This window comes from Rhinopithecus bieti, unplaced genomic scaffold (genome assembly GCF_001698545.2).
Source record: "Rhinopithecus bieti isolate Rb0 unplaced genomic scaffold, ASM169854v2 scaffold_1918, whole genome shotgun sequence".
In the NCBI taxonomy this organism is placed as follows: domain Eukaryota; kingdom Metazoa; phylum Chordata; class Mammalia; order Primates; family Cercopithecidae; genus Rhinopithecus; species Rhinopithecus bieti.
Genome location: NW_016803680.1, coordinates 1,373,985 through 1,392,824, shown reverse-complemented (window position 1 = coordinate 1,392,824; position 18,840 = coordinate 1,373,985). Strand labels below are relative to the sequence as shown.

At 40.3% G+C, this 18,840-nt stretch overlaps 1 protein-coding gene across 5 annotated transcripts in view; it reads right to left on the bottom strand.

The window, feature by feature from the left end:
• The window catches only part of ACSM3 (acyl-CoA synthetase medium chain family member 3), a 59,142-nt gene that overhangs the window by 11,833 nt on the left and 28,469 nt on the right, over positions 1 to 18,840 (bottom strand). For 4 of the 5 annotated variants that reach the window (XR_001881080.1, XR_001881083.1, XM_017850038.1 and 1 more), the window contains exons 4-10: positions 16,153 to 16,422; positions 9,697 to 9,907; positions 8,181 to 8,388; positions 4,802 to 4,945; positions 4,529 to 4,685; positions 3,873 to 3,952; positions 574 to 697 (exon numbers count right to left, since the gene is read on the bottom strand). Coding sequence is in view for 3 of the 5 variants with exons in the window: in XM_017850038.1 (XP_017705527.1) it covers positions 574 to 697; positions 3,873 to 3,952; positions 4,529 to 4,685; positions 4,802 to 4,945; positions 8,181 to 8,388; positions 9,697 to 9,907; positions 16,153 to 16,371 (1,143 nt within the window). In the remaining 2 variants the exon portion in view is untranslated. The remainder of the gene's footprint in view (positions 1 to 573; positions 698 to 3,872; positions 3,953 to 4,528; positions 4,686 to 4,801; positions 4,946 to 8,180; positions 8,389 to 9,696; positions 9,908 to 16,152; positions 16,423 to 18,840) is intronic. The other variant, XM_017850052.1, reaches the window with a different exon arrangement.

Genomic DNA, 18,840 nt, shown 5'->3' with positions numbered 1-18,840 from the left:
TTCTCTTATCTATTTCATCTTACTCCTCCCTCTTCCACAAAATAACCACTGTTGTTCTTTTTTCTTATTTCATTATTTATTCTTATTTCATTTTTTTGTTCTTATTTCATTCGTTTCCTCTAGAATTTCTTATTCCTTATCTCTATGAGCTCTTTAAAAAAAATCCTTTTTAGAGTATGGTTGCTAAGGAGTTGTCCAGCAAACTCTTAATATTTCAGGCAGCAAGGAGCTCAGCGTTTTCCATTTCGAGGCAGCTCTAAATAAGATATTTCCCTATCACATTGGGAGGAATTCTTTCTTTCAGTAGATCCAGCATTATTTCATTAAAAAAAAATTGTAATTGCCCTCACTCTGATCCATTAACAGTGGTGTTTGTCAATGAATGACTATTTAAACAGCTATCTGTTATCAGAGCTTTTTTGCAATTAGGTTCTTGCAAGCATTGTTTTTTAAACATTTTCTAACCACTCAACTCTTATCCCTCAAATAATCATAAGGAGACAGTGGACACTTTGGTTTTTATTCATCTGACTAAATGGAGTCCAGCTACGTCTTTTCAGTGAGGTCAGGTACCGTTTCAGTCTGTCCATATCCTTCGTAGATATCTAGGCCCGTCTCGTTTCTCCATTTTTCAGTCACATCAGGGGTGATTGGTTCCCCAGCACTCACACAGTGCTTTAAGCTTTTAAACTTATAGCTTCTCAGAAAACCAGATAAGTTAGATTTAGGAGGAAAAATGGAGAGAAGTGAAAATTAAGGATTATTTCTTATGAACTTCAATATAAAATGTTTTAGTTGCTTTTTAATTCCTCTCCCTAGCACAAAACAAACCATTTTACCCCATAAATATATACATCTACTATGCACCTACACAAATTAAAATAAAATATTAAAAGATAAATCATTCTAATATCATAGAATGATATTAGAACATAGCAAATACTAGTTTTCTTCACCCCCCTTTTGGGGTGGAGGTGTAATTTATTACAAAGAAAGTAATTCTGTTCTTAGGGAAGGTACCCCATAATAACATTTTATTTTGTTTTGTTTTCATTTTTATGTTTTCATGGACTGCTTCAAAAATTTGCATGTCATCCTTATGCAGAGGCCATGGTAATCTGCTCTGTATCATTTCAATCTTAGTGTATGTGCTGCTGAAGCGAGCACCATGATAACACTTTAAATCAGCAATGAAAAGTTTACCAATTGTTTGGTTAAACTGATGGTGGAATATTTATACAATGGAATACTATGCAGTTATAAAAAATGAGGAAGCTCTTGGACGGTGCTGTCCAATAGAACTTTCTGTCATGATGGAAGTACTCTGTAATCTACTGTACCCACTACAGTATATGCTAGCCCTATATGAATACTGAACACTTGAAACAGGACTAGTATAACTGAGGAATTGAATTTTTAATTTTATGTAATTAATATTTATATTGAAATAACTATCTGAGGTTAGTGGCTACCATATTGCACAACACAGTGCCAGAATGTATTGTTAGGGGAAAAAAGCAAGGTGCAGAACTGTGTGAATCTTGTGACTCCATTTATGATTATAATAGAGAAGGGGAGGCCAGATGTGGTGGCTCACACCTGTAATCCCAGCACTTTGGGAGGCAGAGGTGGGCGGATCACCTGATGTCAGGAGTTCGAGACCTGCCTGGCCAACATAGCAGAACCCCATCTCCACCAAAAATACAAAAAGTAGCCAAGCATGGTTGTGCACACCTGTAATCCTAGATGCTCAGGAGGCTGAGGCAGGAGAATTGCTTGAACAGGAGGCAGAGGTTGCAGTGAGCTGAGATTGTGCCACTGCACTCCAGCCTGGGCAACAGAGCGAGACTCCGTCTCAAAAAAAAAAAAAAAAAAAATAGAGAAGGGGAGAACACATATGTATTAGTTTTTGTATTTTCAGGGAGAATAGACAAGAAACTGGAAACTCAGTTTGCCTCCATGGAAGAGGACTGGGTCACTGGGGACAAGGTTTGAAGGAAGCCCTTTCACTGTGTATTTTTTTATACCTTTTTACTTTTAAGGCAAGTGAATTATTTCCTATTCGATAATTAAATAACATCAATTAAAATATATTTACCCGTGATATGTGCTATAACAAGAAATACACAGATGTTGAGTATCTTTAATCTGAAAATTCTAAATCCAAAGTGCTCCAACATCTGAAACTTTTTTAGCACCAACATGATGCCCAAAGGAAATACTCATTGGAGGATTTCAGGTTTCGTTTCATGTTTTTGGATTAGGGCAGCCCAACCAGTGTAATGCAAATATTCCAAAATCCAAAACAATCTGAAACCCAAAAGACTTCTGGTCTCAAGCATTTTGGATAAGGGATACTCAACCTGTACTGGGTCTTCATCCTGGGTTCCTGGCCCAGAGCGTCTAAAACCTTTGTAATTTCCCAAGTGATGGGTGTGCTAGGAGTATCTTCTGTCCTAATATTTTGCCTTTGACTGTAGTTCCTAACACAGAGCTTCTAAATTCCATGGAATTTCCTGGGTGATAGAATTGTCTTTTGTTCTCATGAGGTGACTCTCAATGGGGCTCCCATATAGGGGTTGGTCACCAGGAAGGCCAAGCCAGGAATAGAAGCTTGGCACTTTCAGCCTCACCCCCATTCTTCAGGGAAAGGAGAGGAGCTGGAGATTGACTTAATAATCAATCATGCCTACATAATGGAGCCTCCAAAAAAAATCCCGGAAATAGGAGGTTTGGAGAGCACCACGTGCCGGAAAGGTAGTGCACTCCCTCTCTACAGGGATAGAAGCTGCTGCACTTGGGACCTTGTAAACCTCACCCTATGTACCTCTTCATCTGGCTAGCTATTCATCTGTAACTTTTATCATAACTTTAATAATAAGCCGGGAAATGTAAGTAAGTGTGTTCCTGCATTCTGTGAGCCATCATGACAAATTACTAAACCCAAGGAAGGGTCATGGGAACCTCTCATTTATAGCCATTTGGTCATATGCACAGCTGACAGCCTGGACTTATGATTACCATTTGAAATGGGAAACAGTCTTGTGGGACCGAGTCATTAACCTGTGGGATATGATGCTGCCTACAGGGAGATAATGTCATATTGATGTTGGAGAATTGGTCAATGTGTGGGAAAAGATCCCTTACATCTGGAGACCAGGAGTATTGAGTGTTGTGAATATAGCAAAATAGTGGTTGCTGGGAGCTGAGTTATGAGGATGCAAAAGCATAAGAATGATATAATGGACTGTGGGGACTCTGGGAAAAGGGTGGGAGGTGGGTGAGGGATAAAAGACTACACATTGGGTACAGTGTATACTGCTTGCATGATGGGTACACCAAAATCTCAGAAATCACCACTAAAGAACTTATTCATGTAACCAAACACTACCTGTTCCCCAAAACCCTATTGAAATAAAACAAAACAAAAAACAAACACATAAACAAAACAAAGAGAAACAGGGGTTGTTTTTCTTTTCGGATTACCAATGCACCGTTTCAAATGGAATCAGCATTTGAATCATCTTTTCTATCTGCTGGGATAAGGTTCCAAATAGAAGCAAGTTCTCTATTTTCTCAGCCCAAAGAGAGCCATCATCCAAAAGATTTACCATCTTCTTACCCATAACCACTGGGCTTAGAGCTATAGATATAGCTGAACCCTCACTTTCTTCTTGTTTTGGGGAGCCTGCCCTGGACACAGTAATTATCATTTACAGAATGCAGGCAAGAAGGAGAAAGAGGAAGAGGAGAGATTGCTAAATCCTGTGTCTGCTGGCTTGGAGCTATGTTTCAGGCAGAAAGATCTTTTATTTTATAGCTTCCTCTTCTCTCCTCCCCCCACTAAATGCCTATTTACTAACATTTCTTACCTGGCCATATCATTCTGTACAAGCATTCGGTATACAGTTGCTGCTGAACAGAAGACTGTAATGGGGTACTTGGAGAGTGTCTGCAATTTAGAAAAAGTAAACTCTTGGTCTTACCACAACTTTAATAAGTGCTTAAATGTCTTTGGTTGGTGCAGCACAATTTAAACATTGTTTATGTTAATGTAAATGCATTCTTACCTTTTCTTGTAGAATCATCCCTCAGTGTCTGCAGGATTGGTCCCAGGAATGCTTAAGTTCCTTATATAAAATTGTGTGGTATTTGCATATAACCTATGCATATCCTCCCGTAAACTTTAAATTTCTAGATTATTTATACTGCCTAAAACAATGTAAATGCTATGTATATATTTGTTACATGGTATTTTTTATTTACATTTTTTTAATTGTTGTATTTTGTTTTTTTTGGTTTTCTCCCCAAATATTTTCAATATGTGGCTGGCAGAATCAGAGGCTGCAGAACCTATAGATACAGAGGGGGCCGACTGTATCTTTTCAGGCTTATTGACTTTCTGGATGTGACATATCTTAAATCATATTGTCTACTCTGATCTCTGCAAGTTGCTTTATTCACCAGTTCTGCCAGCCATACTGCTTAATGCATTTCTAAATATTGACCTCCCTGTGCTTTGGCTTACTTGCAAGACAGAAGTTGGCTCAAAACGGGGTAAATGGTGTGCGAATACACAGGCTCCCTGGATCCATGGAGAAAAAACACTACTCCATGCAGACTTTGCCCAGCCTGTATCTGAGGTATTCCACATCACATCTGAGGGTGTTAAATCTAGCCAGAACCTGAGAAAACAAAGAGTAGCCCTGATGTACATAGGAAAGTAAATATAAAAGACCAGTACATAAGTCATCATCTTTGCAGTTTTGACACTTCAAGCTGCACTTCTGTGGAAGTATACCTTCCATTTACAGATAATCCTAAGCCACAACTGCTGTGGGTGTGTGCAGTCATTTTCGGATATCCACTTGTTCCACTGGTAAAGAACATGGCCATGATCTCATTGTGTTTTGTCTTCACACAGGTGTGGCTGTCACTGGCACCTCTGCAAAGGAAAAACTACAGTGACTGCATGTTAAACACAGCATCATAGACTGTTACCACTGAACAATTTTGAGAAGCTATCCACTTGAACCTCTTCATGTCGTGAATCAGGTGCCAGTGGGATAGCCTGAATTACAGGGTAAAAGCCATCACTTTCTCTGTCCTTTTGGGGCTTTCTAGAATCAAAACTCAACTTTGTCATCAAAAGCCCATTTGTAATAGCTGCTTTCCTAGCTTTTTACTCCACGATCAAGAAGGATTGAAGCATTTTAAAACTTGAGATTTTATCATACCTCCAGCAGAGTAAGGAGTCTGTGATCTTGCAATCATGGATAAGGAAGAATTTTCCCCTTCCCTCCCCTATGGATGCTTTAAAATGTGATTTTTAAAAATGAGTATGTTAATACAATACATGTTAGTAAAAGTCATGGGTACTGATGGGCCAATGAACTATAGCCTACTGGCAAAATCTGACCTGCCTCTTGTTTCTGTAAGTAAAATGTTATTGCCTATTCATTGATGTATTATCTGTGGTTGCTTTCACACTGCAATGGCAGAGTCGAGTAGTTGTGATGAGACTGACTATATGGCCTGCAAGGCCTTAAGTATTTATTCTCTGTCACTTTTACAGAATATGTTTGCTGAGCGTGGGCATGGTGGCTCATGCCTGTAATCCCACCACTTTGGGAGGCTGAGGCGGGTGAATCACCTGAGGTCAGGAGTTCGAAACCAGTCTGGCCAAAATGGCGAAACCCTGTCTCTGCTGAAAATACAAAAATTAGCCAGGAACAGTGACACGTACCTGTAATCCCAGCTACTCAGGAGGCTGAGAATTGCTTGAACCTGGGAGGTGGAGGTTGCAGTGAGCCAAGATCGAGCCACTGTACTCCAGCCTGGGTGACAGAGCAAGACTCTGGCTCAAAAAAAAAAAAAAAAAAGTTTGCTAACTATGAAAGGATGGCTTTTCTGTTTCCCACAAGGGAGTCTACATATATAGACACTCTGGATATAGTAGACAATAACATTGAACAGGATCTAACCATCCATCCAGGGAAGAAAGAATTCCAGTTAAAGAGAAAGAAAACCTTTTAGTTCCAAAGGATAATCAGACTTCTACACAAGTCACACATTAGGGCAGCTGCACGCATACATATCAAGTGTCTAAAATGCACACAGATTTATCCAGGCATGTGGGGATGAGAGTGAGTAGAAACAACAAGGCCATTCCAGGTCATTCATGAGAAATATAGAAAAGCTATTTTCTTTTCTTTTCTTTTCTTCCTTCCTTCCTTTTTTTTTTTTAGACGGGGTCTCTCTCTCTCTCACCCAGGCTGGAGTACCGTGGCTCAATCACGGCTCATTGCAGCCTTGACCTCCTGGGTTCAAGCAATCTTCCTACCTCAGCCTCCCAAGTAGGCTGGGACTACAGACGTGCATCATCACGCCTGGCTAATTATTTTTATTTATGTAGAGAAGAGGTTTCACTATGTTTCCCAAGCTAGTCTTGAACTCCTGGACTCAAACCATCATCCCACCTCAGCCTCCTAAAGTGATGATTTATGAGCATCAGCCACCGCCCCTGGCTGAAAAGCTGTTTTCAAAACCTGACAAAGCTACACCAAGTGTTCAGTCTATGATTTCATAATTATCTTAGTTAATTAAAAATAGTGTCTATAGGCCAGGCGAAGTGGCTCACACCTGTAATCCCAGCACTTTGGAAGGCCGAGGCAGGCGGATCATGAGGTCAGGAGATTGAGACCATCCCGGCTAACACGGTGAAACCCTGTCTCTACTAAAAATACAAAAGATTAGCAGGGCATAGTGGGACATGCCTGTAATCCCAGCTACTTGGAAGGCTGAGGCAGAAGAATTGCTTGAACTCGGGAGGCGGAGGTTGCAGTAAGACAAGATTGCACCACTGCACTCCAGCCTGGGCAACAGAGCGAGACTCCGTCTAAAAAAAAAAATAGTATCTATAGCTGTGTTCCTATCACTTCCATTACCGATACTGTTGCCCTCAAAACCTGAGGCAGGGTTATCGTACTGATCTCTTACTAGAGGCAGTACATACGGAAGTGAGGAGTGTAGGCTCAGCATCCATACTGCCTGGGTTTGAAAGTTAGCTCTGCCACGTACGAGCATTTGACTTTATTCAGCATATAATTGTAGTACCTAGGTTGCTGTGAGGTTTACATGAGGTAATATATCTGAAGTCCTTAGAATATAGTTTCTGGCACATAACCATATCAATATAAGCTATGATTGCAATTATAACATTATTTTTATTAGAACAGTATTTGGCCTTTGGCAAGAACTCGGTATTAGCAATTTTAAATGTGGTAGGAAAAAGTCCATAGTTGCAGGCATGCTCCCAAATCCTTAAGTAAAGGTAGGAAGCTCATTCTAGAGAAGGACTTTGCTGCCAGTCCAATTCTAAGAATTAACCAGTACCTGGCAAGAGTTCCAAGTAACCCATGGAAGCACTCCATGCTAGGCTTCAGCATCAGTGAAATTCTGTTTTATAATTGCATCCATTAACATTAAGCATTTTTCTTATTTTAACCTGATACCAGTGTTGCTGTCAGCAAGGGAATGGGATAGCCAACACTGAAGGACTAACTGTGATCAATTTCTCTGGGAGATCATAACAGCTCTGTGATTGAGGCTGTGTTGCACTTCCAAGAGCCCTCTGCAGGAATGAAGGTCTTAATCCCCACAGGTGCTGGGAGCTCTCTTTAGAGATCGCCTTGACTGAAGAGAGCTGCTTTGTTAAAGGTCTTGACTCCTAGGGACAACCTACATCCAATTACTGATCAATGTGGGTGTATAAAGGCCAGGACCTCTTGCTTTAGCTGGGAACAGCTTTGAGGAGCTGTTCAACCTTCAGAGGTCCCAGAGGGTTGACTGAAGGCTTTGCAGGGAATACATCGCAAATAAATTTCTTTCTTTGCCCAATCCTACATTCTTACTCATCCTTCACAGGTGTTAATCCCAAAAGAACTCCTTAATAAACATCCTATACACCCATCTCCATCTCAGGGGATCCCAACCTACAAAAAGCACTCCAAGCTCCTTCCTACTTCAGAGTTTAGTACTATTAGTGCAGCAACAACTACCAACTGTTCTCTTTGCCTGTTGTTTTAATTTGCATTTTTCTAATCACTACTGGGTTTAATATCTTTTCATTGTTGCCTTTCCTTTTGGGAAGCTGTTCTACAATAAGCATGGCTACTCACTTCATCATCTCCTTAAGGTTCCCCCACCCCTCTCTGGAGTTCTCTGATACAATCAGCTTGGAGTGCAGATTTTCACATTTGGGTGCAATAGCATCTACTGCTGGGGCTAAAACATCATTGGTGATGATGCAGTTTGCTTTTGAAGATTGTAGTCTGTAGAGAATGTCTTTCTGGGTCAGCTGAGTGGTTCCTGGAATTAAAACTGTCCCTAAAGGGGCAGAAAAGAAACAGTGTTTAGAAGAAAGGCTTCATTATGTTAGTTAGAGTAGTGTAGATACCATCTATACATTCTGTATTTCTCAGAATGAGTTAGTCAGTTTACCAGGAAGGTATCTATTTATCTTACTTCCACTTATCTGCTTTTGCCTTTCAAGAGATTTCAGAGTCTATGACCCTTTTGGCCTAACATGAAAGCATGTTAAATACTGGATAATTATTCTTTATTTGAAGACCATCCATAACATTGAGCTTGAAGAAGGTCTTGATTGAAAAGTAGTATTAATCAATATTTATTGAGTATTTGATTATATGTTTTAACTCATTCAGTCCCCACCATTAAAAACCCCCAAACATAAAAGCTATGAATAACTTGCCCAAGATATCACCTAAGTAGTAAGTGACAGTGCAGTGACTGAACCCTGTAGCCTGACTCCAGAACTGTACACTTCACCACTTCAGCTTAGTGCCTCTTAAAATGTATATGATTGCTTTATGATGTCTTTCCAAAAGGACAGGTGGAGGCATTCATCTTTTCTGTGGTTCTATTCCTGCTGGTTGTATATTATACTGTAAGATGAAGTATAAGGATTAAGAATGTCCTAGAACCAGACACTCTTATAGCTGGGACTTGGGACAAGCCACTTCACCTCTGTGAGCTTCAGGTTCTGCATCTGTAAAACGATATTATAATAATCGTACTTATCTTACAGGATAATTAGGGGATTAAATGAGTTAAAACATGTAAAGAACTTAGAACAGTGCTCAGTAAGCTTTGGGTATTATTTTCTCAAAGGATAAATGGACTCTCCAAAATATATATATCTTCCTCCTGGGCCCCACCACCCTTAAGTCCCAGACCCTTAAAGTCTTCACAATAGGTTTTGCTCTTCCCAGGTGACACAGGAGGCAAGAAGATTGGGGAACACATGTCTGCCATTCCTGGACTCTTGACACTGGCTCATCATTTCACTTTGGGAAGGACCAGGCCTCTCCAGCAGGGTTCTTCAAGAAACCGGCAACCAGGACCAGAAAACAGGTTCTTTAGAATATCTTTTTTTTTCTAATCAGGGTAACACAACAATTTTTGTGAGGCTGTAATTCTAAGGTTATCTTTTAAAGATGTTCCATCTAGGGATAAGGAATTAGCCTACTATGGCCTAACACTTTCATATAATTTAAAGGTACTCTGTGACAATAAGCCCACACCAGAATAAATGTATCATGATTACTTAGGTGTTCTGGAAAATCTCCCATCCAGCTTAGTATTAAATATGATCAGAAAGCAAACATTACTAACCTGTTCGCAGACAGGCCACATTTGCAAGCCACCACTCTGGGACCCTGGGCAGAATCAGAATTACCCGATCTCCTCTTTGTAGGGAACAGGCTTCTGAAAGTATATTGGCAAATTTTCTGGACAGAGATCCCAGTTCCTCAAAACTCCATCGCACCTCTTCTCCTTTTCCATTGATCCACCAGAAGGCTGGATTTGAAGGTTTCTTTCCAGCCTGAGGAAAGACAAACCAGTCACGGATTTAAAGGTTGTTATACAGCTAAATTCTGGGCCAACTGACTCAGTGGAATAGATTAGCTGAAGAAAATTCACAAGTCATTAGTTAGAATATGGATGGAGTATTTGGAAATAACTCTGGGGGAGACACCATCCAGATGGATGACTAGAGATGGCCAGTACTAACCTCTTACCAGAAGGACCAAGACAGTGAGCAGATAACCACATGACAAATAGAATGTCAAAGGATAACACTGGAATTTAGCAAGGAAGTGACAAAACTCTCTGAGACCTGAAAACTAGAGATGGAAGTATAGAGAGGGAAGAACAGCAGCTGGCCAGGATCAGCACAGAGCCCAGAGGGACTCCCTGTTTTGGGGAAAATGTAAGTGGAAGATCCTCAGCAGTCCACATTCCCATCACAGATGCCTGAAATCCCACCTACAGGAGAGCCCCTCAGCCCTCACAGGCCCTGAGCCTAGTAAACGCTGTAGAGTATAGTATACTAGTATAGTATAACATTGTTCCAGAGAGGAAGTTCATACAAGGTCCCCCTTCAAGAAACCCCAGGATCCGAGCTGCTACAGCATGGCATCATTTTAGGAACAGAGCTACCACCATACTACATCTTGCTCTGGGGCCAATAGCCCCTGCATCTCCACATCCCTGGGGCCTTGCTGACATCCCCACACATTCCCCTAGAGGGCTGCAGCATTCCAACACCAGGTGGATCCAGTGATATAGCCAGGCCACTGGCACCCGAGCCTACACACAGCACTCTACACCCCAGGGAACAGGCAGTCCAGCACATCAGGGAGGCTGCCCCAGGACATAAGGCACTAAAGCACCTCCCCAGAGCCTGAGAGCTACCTTTCTGAGCCTGCTGCCATGAACATGATCTTGCCCCATCTCGTGGCAGAGCTGCTTTGTGCCTGCATTGCCATCTGGGGACCCAAGGACTGGCCCATTCAGGCCGCCACTACTACAAGTATCCATGTGCACTGCCAAAGGACCTGAGGTCTGACTCACTTGAGGCTTACCACCACTACTGCCAGTGCCCATGCACACCACCTGGGAGCCTGAGAATCAGCCTGCCTGGGACCCACTGGAGCCACTGCTAGCACCCTCATGATGAACAAAATAACACCTATCAATAACAATCTTGAATGTAAACAGTTTAAATTTCCCAGTTAAAAGATATGGACTGTATGGACTGACTGAATGGATAAAAAACAAGACCCAACTATAGGCTGCCTACAAGAAACTCACTTCACCTGTAAGGATACACATAGATAAGACCAGGCGTGGTGGCTCATGCCTGTAATCCCAGCACTTTGGGAGGCCAAAGAGGGGGGAACAGGAAGTCAAGAGATCGAGACTATCCTGGCCAACATGGTGAAACCTATCTCTACTAAAAATACAAAAATTAGCTGGGCATGATGGCATGCACCTGTAATCCCAGCTACTTGGGAGGGTGAGGCAGTAGAATCACTTGAATCCGGGAGGCGGAGGTTGCAGTGAGCTGAGATCACGCCACTGCACTCCAGCCTGGCGACAGAGTGAGACTCTGTCAAAAAAAAAAAAAAAAAAAGAAGATATACGTAGAAAATGAAGAGATGGAAAATAGTATTTCAAACAAATAGAAACCAAAAATGTGCAGGAATAGCTATGCTTATATCACATGAAATAAGACTTTAAGTCAGTAAACATAAAAAGAGGCAAAGAAGGTCATTATATAATGATAAATAGATCAATTCAGCCAGAGGATATAACAATTGTAAATATATATGCACCCAACATCAGTGCACCCAGATATGTAAAGCAAATATCATTAGATGTAAACAGATAGACTCCAATACAACAATGTTTGGGACTTTAACACTCCACCCTCAGCATTAGACGGATCATCTAGAGAGAAAATTAACAAAGAAACATTGGTTTTATACTGCACTTTGGACCAAATGGACCTAACAGATATTTACACAACATTTTATCCAACAGCTACAGAATACACATTCTTCTTCTCATCAGCACATGGCATATTCTCCAGAACAGACCATATGTTAGGGCACAAAACAAATTTCAACAAATTTTTAAAAATTGATATCATACCAAGTATGTTCTTAGACCACAATGGAATAAAACTAGATATCAGTAACCAGGAACTTTGGAAAATGTACGCATATATGGAAATTAAACAACATGCTCCTGAATGACCAGTGAGTCAATGACGAAATTAAGAAGGAAAGCAAAAAATTTCTTGAAAATAATGAAAATGGAAACATATCAAAATCAATGAGATAAAGCAAACACAGTGTTAAGAGGGAAGTTTATAGCCATAAACACCTATATCAAAAAAGCAAAAAGATTTCAAATAAACAATCTAAGAACGCACGTCAAGGAACAAGAAAAGTAACAACAAACTAAACCCAAAATTAGTAGAAAGAAAGAAATAATAAAGATCAGAGCAGAAATAAATGAAATTGAAGCAAAAATTACAAAGGATCAACAAAACAAATTTTTTTTGAAGAAAAACAAAATAGACAAATCTTTAGTTAGATTAAGAAAAAAAGAGAGGGCCGGGCGCGGTGGCTCAAGCCTGTAATCCCAGCACTTTGGGAGGCCGAGACGGGTGGATCACGAGGTCAGGAGATCAAGACCATCCTGGCTAACATGGTGAAACCCCGTCTCTACTAAAAAATACAAAAAACTAGCCGGGCGAGGTGGCGGGCGCCTGTAGTCCCATCTACTCGGGAGGCTGAGGCAGGAGAATGGCGTAAACCCGGGAGGCGGAGCTTGCAGTGAGCTGAGATCCGGCCACTGCACTCCAGCCTGGGCGACAGAGCAAGACTCCGTCTCAAAAAAAAAAAAAAAAAAAAAAAGAGAGAAGACCCAAATAAATAAAATCAGAAATGAAAAAGGAGACATTACAACTGTACCACAGAAATACAAAGGATCATTAAAGACTGTTATAAACAACTATATGCCAACAAATTGGAAAACGTAGAGGAAATGGATAAATTCCTGGACACACATAACCTACCAGGATAGAAAACCTGAACAGACCAATAATGTCTAATGAGATTGAACCAGTAATAAAAAGCCCAGAATTGGATGGCTTTACTGCTGAATTCTACCAAACTTTTCAAAATGAACTAACACTAAATCTTTTTTTTTTTTTTTTTTGAGACGGAGTCTCGCTCTGTCGTCCAGGCTAGAGGGCAGTGGTGCGATCTCGGCTCACTGCAAGCTCCGCCTCCCGGGTTCAGGCCAAGATGGAGTCTCATTGTTGTCGCCTAGGCTGGAGTGCAATGGTGTGCTCTCGGTTCACTGCAACGTCTGCCTCCCAGGTTAAAGCGATTCTCCTGCCTCAGCCTCCCTAGTAGCTGGGATTACAGGCATGCACCACCATGCCCGGCTAATTTTGTATTTTAGTAGAGACACGGTTTAACCATGTTGGCCAGGCTGGTCTCGAACTCCTGACCTCAGGTGATCTGCCTGCCTCGGCCTCCTAAAGTGCTGGGATTACAGGCGTGAGCCACCACTCCCAGTCCTAACATTAATTTTTCTGAAAATCTTTTTAAAAATTGAAGAAGAAGGAATTCTTCCTAGTGCATTCTATCAGTCAGCGTTACCCTGATACCAAAACTAGACAAAGACACCACATTTCCTAACTTCAAATCACGCTACAGAGCTATAGTAACCAAAACAGCATGGTACTGGCATAAAAACAGATGCAGAGACCAATGAAACAGAATAGAGAACCCAGAAATAAACCCACGCATTTACATTGAACAGATTTTCAACAAAGGTGTCAAGAACATACACTGAGGAAAGGATATCTTCTTCAGTACATGGTCCGAGGAAAAGTGGTATCCATATGCAGTAGACTAAGACTAGAGCCCTATCTCTCACCATATACAAAAATCAACTCAAACTGGATTATAGACTTAAATGTAAGACTCAAAACTATAAAACAACTGAAGAAACCAGTGCAAATGCTTCATGTCATTGATCTAGGCAAATGTTTTATTTTGAATTTTAATTTTAATTTTTTAATTTTTACAAATTTTATAATACATTTAATAAACTCAGTGAGTTTATTAAATTCCTGAGCCAGAGTAGGCTCTGAGACTCTAAGCAAATATTTTAGGGATAAGGATATGAAAACACAGGCAACAAAAACAAAAACAGACAAATGGGACTATACAGAGGTAAAAAGCTTCTGAACAGTAAAGGAAGCAATCAACAGAGAGAAGAGACAGGATGTAGAATGGGATAAAATATTTGTGAACTATTCATCTGACAAGGAATTAATATTCAGAATATACAGGGAATGTAAATAAACCAACAGCAAAAACAACAACCACGTCCAACGAAACAAAAAAACCAAACAAATAATTCAATTAAAAAATTGATATAGAATCTGAATAGACATTTCTCAAAAGACATACTAATTGGCAGCAAATATATGCAAAAATGCTCAACATCATTAATCATCAAGGTAGTTCAAATCAAAACCACAACGAGATATGATCTTAACCCAGTTAGAATGGCTATTATCAAAAAGACAAAAGATAACAAATGCTTGAGAGGATGTGGAGAAAAGGGAACTCTTAAACACTATTGGTGAGAATATTAATTAGTACGCCATTGCAGAAAACAATACAAAGACTTCTAAAAAGCCTAAAAATAGAACTACCATATGATTTAGCAATCTCACCACTGGGTATTTTTTCAAAGGAAAGGAAATCAGTCTATCGAAGAGATATCTGCACTACCATGTTTATTGTAGCACTGTACATAATAGCCAAGATATGGAATCAACTTAAGTGTCCATCAACAGATGAATGGATAAAGAAAATGTGGTATATATACACAGTGCAATACTATTCAGCCATAAAAAAGAATGAAATTCGGTTATTTGTGGCAACGTGTATGAACTTGGAGGACATTATGTTAAGTGAAATAAGTCAGACACGGAAAGATAAATGCCACATGTTCTTACTCATATGTGGGTGCTTAAAAAAATGAGCTTCACTGAACTTCAGCCTGGGCAACAGAGTAAGACACTGTCTCTTAAAAAAATAAACAATTAAAAAATTTAAAAAAAAAAGGAGCTCGGCCCAGTGCGATGGGTGGCTCACACCTGTAATCCCAGCGCTTTGGGAGGCCAAGGTGGGCAGATCACTTGAGACCAGGAGTTCAAGGTCAGCCTGGCTAACACGGCAAAGCCCTGTCTCTAATAAAAATACAAAAATTAGCCGGCATGGTGGCAGGTGCCTGTAGTCCCAGCTACTCAGAAGGCTGAGGCACGAGAATCACTTGAATCCCTGAGGCAGAGGTTGCAGTGGGCTGAGATCACACCACTGTACTCCAGCCTGAAAAGAGCTCATAGAAGTAGAGAGTGGAATTGTGGCTATTAGAGGCTGAGAAGGGTAGTGGGGAGAGGAGGATAGAAAGAGGTTGGGTAATGGATGCAAAATTATAGCTAGATGGGAGGAATGAGTTCTAGTGTTCTATAGCACTGTAGAGTGAAAATAGTTAAGAATAACTTATTGTATACATTCAAAAAGCTAGGAGAGAGGATTTTGAATGCTCCCAGCACAAAGAAATGATGCATGTTTGAGATGATGGGTAGTCTAATTACCCTGATTTGATCACTACACATTTTATACATGTATCAAAAAATATCTCTGTATCCCATAACTATATATAATTATTACATAACTAAAAATAACAGGAAAAATAATAACTTGGGGTCCTTATTTCTAGACATTGGAAGCCATGTCATTTCTTTTGGCCAAAATCATTTCCCATTTAGCCTGATCATTTTTCTTTCCAATAAGTGAGAATTCTTGCATCCTTTATATTTTCCCCAAAGATTTTTCTGTGCCTCCTTTTCTACCATTTCTGACTCTCGGAATTACTTTTCACTCTTCTCCTTTTTTTTTTTTTTTTTTTTTAAGTCAACCTAGAATTCTACATTTATGTAACCCAGGGTCTCTCAACCAACCATGGAACTATTGACATTTCGGGTCAAATAATTCTTTGTTCTGAAGGCTGCCCTGTGCATTACGGGATATTTAGCAGAATCTCTGGCTTTTACCTGTTAGATGCCAGTAGCAACTGCCTCTGCCCCTATCATGGCAACAAAAATATTTCCAGACATTAGAGATGTTACCTAGGGGTAAAATCACTCCCAGTTGAGAAACTGTGGTCTGACTGGCCCTTCCCCCATACCTTTTCCATATTAGTCCATTGGTCCAGGACATCTTTAGCAAAGTTGAAATACTCTGGAATCTCCAGTTTGAAGTCCTGTTTCATGGATTCATAGTTGGAAAAATTCTGAGGGGTTGCTCTTCTATTATCTTTATGCAATGCCCTCACAGAACCAAAAATTGTTAGGCGCTGAAAACACTTGGCATGATGTAGCATCTTCATGGTGACACAAGCTAGCATCAGTCTTGTTGGAAACTTTAGCACTCAGGATTTGCACAGAGACCAATTCATCTAAAAGACGAGCAAAAAGGACATATATTTGTTTCTGTCTTGAAGGTAGCCATACCCCAAAGTGGCTAAGTTTTGTTATTATTATTGATAATCATCATGATGGTACCATTTTCTGCATACACTCTGTGTTCCAAACACTGTGCTCATTTTATATACTTTCTTATTAAATCCTCAGAGAAACCCTGTGAAGTAGGTACTATTATCATCTCTGTTTACAGATTGAGAAAATGACTAGTAAGAGGCATTGGCTGGATTTGAACCCAGAACTTTCAGGTCCTAGTCCATTCTCCAGAATACTGTGCACTATTGACTCCCACATGCATTTCTAAAGAAGTAAAGATCTGGGTCACCCGCTTAATCTCACTGAAAGCAAAGGGCTAAGCCTTCTGGTCTAATATCTTTCACCTGCAGATTTCAAAGTAGGGCAGAAATGTTAAGGAGCATTTTTCACAGTGGATAATCTGTAGATGAAGAAATCGAGAGTAGCCCAGTAAAAATTAGACATGAAAGCACTGTCACAGTTTATAAACTGTCTAGTTGATAGGCTGTAGTTCCCATGCTCTCAATAGGGGCCCATGCTACTTTCAAGTCCAGGCTTGGAGCTGCATTTACTGGAGATGTAATAATGGGGCTTTAATATTTAGGACTTTTGCGGAGGAGGCCCCTCTCGGCCATTGCCTGCTTCTGTGGGAAATCATTTGATCACAATGTCATTTACTTGGTTGAGGCTGTTAAAAATGCAGTTCTAGGGATTATAAGTGTTTGACATTCTCATTATACTTCCTGTAATTTTCCAAATTTCCTACACTGCAATATATATTACTCTCATAATCATTAAATCATCATTCTAACTACAATTCTAGCTGTGCGCCATGTAAGGCAGTCTGGCTATGTGGAAGCATTTCTATATTGATACATTGCCAAAACAATACATAACTGCAGATGTCAGCTAAATGGAGAGTTTAGTTGACATCTACAATTATTGCAGTTTTACTCTAAACAGACCTGGTGTTTGGGCATCATGTTGATATACCCAATGCATCAGGAAACGTGGGTACTTCTGTCCTTCCCATTTATTTGTGTGAAGACCTGACAACTCAGTGATCTTGAGCCCTCTGAGACCATCTGGTTTCAGCTTTTTCCTTTTTTCACCTGCAAAGAAAACTGGAGACCCAGAGAGGGGAAACAGCCTGCTTCATTCTGTCATACCAGAGTTAGAACTAGAACTCTGGTCTTTGGATTCCCATTTGAATGTTTCTACTATCATTCAATAGGATTTCAACAGAGCAGTGGTTCGCAGTCCAGCTGTACATTTGAATCATCAAGAAAGCATTAAAAAGAAAAAACTCTGATGCCTAGGTCTTGGATCAATTAAATCAGAATATTTGAGAGTGGGCTCTGGGACCACTTATATTTTTTAAAATGTCCTCAGATTTTAATGTGCAGCAGCCATGGTTGAGAATCACTGATTTAGAGGCTGTGATTTGTGAACCAGCATCATCATCATTTTCACCTAGAAGCTTGTTAGAAATGCACATTCTCAGGCCCCACTCTACATCTGCTGAATTGGTAGATGTTGACAAGATCCCAGGTGAGAGGTATGTACATTCAAGTGTGAAAAGCACTGGTCTATAGCATGATGGTTAAATACGTTGGCTACTGAGTCATATAGTCATGTGATATGGTCTCCCAGTTTTGCCACTTATGAACTGTGTGACCTTATTTGAATTATTAATCACTCTGAACCTCAGTTTCACATTTTACCAATGGAGCAACTAACAGAACCTCCATCAGAGATTTCTCCTGAAGACTGAATGGGATACTGCATGCGAAATGCTTATCATGGTGCCAAGCATATTACTAGAATAGGGGTCAGCAAACTTTTTCTGTGAAGGGCCAGACACTAAATATTTGAGGCTTTGTGGGCCATATGGTTCTGCTGCAGGTATTTAACTCTGCCATTGACAGAGCAGTCATTGACAATACATAAATACATTTTGGCATGGCTGTGTTCTAATAAAACCTTATTTATGGATACTGACACTAGAATTTCATTTAATTTTCATGTGTCATGAATTGGTGTTCCTCTTTTAGTTATTTTTTCAACCATTAAAAAATTTAAAAACCATTCTTAGTACAAAGACTATACAAAAACAGGCGGACGGCTGGATTTGGCCCATGGGCTGCAGTTTGCTTATCTTTGCACTGTGATGTAAGCTCTACCAGAGCAGGGGCCTTGTCTGTTATGTTCCCGGGAAGCATTACAAAAATTTCTTGGCAGGCTTTAGGAGAAAAGGCTGCTCTTAAGAACAGAACTAAAATCACTCTGAATCCCAGTTGCCCTGCGGGTTAAGACCTTAAGTCCAACAACGTCATTCTGTTTGGCATTGGGGATTGGGTAGAGAGGGAACCACTGGA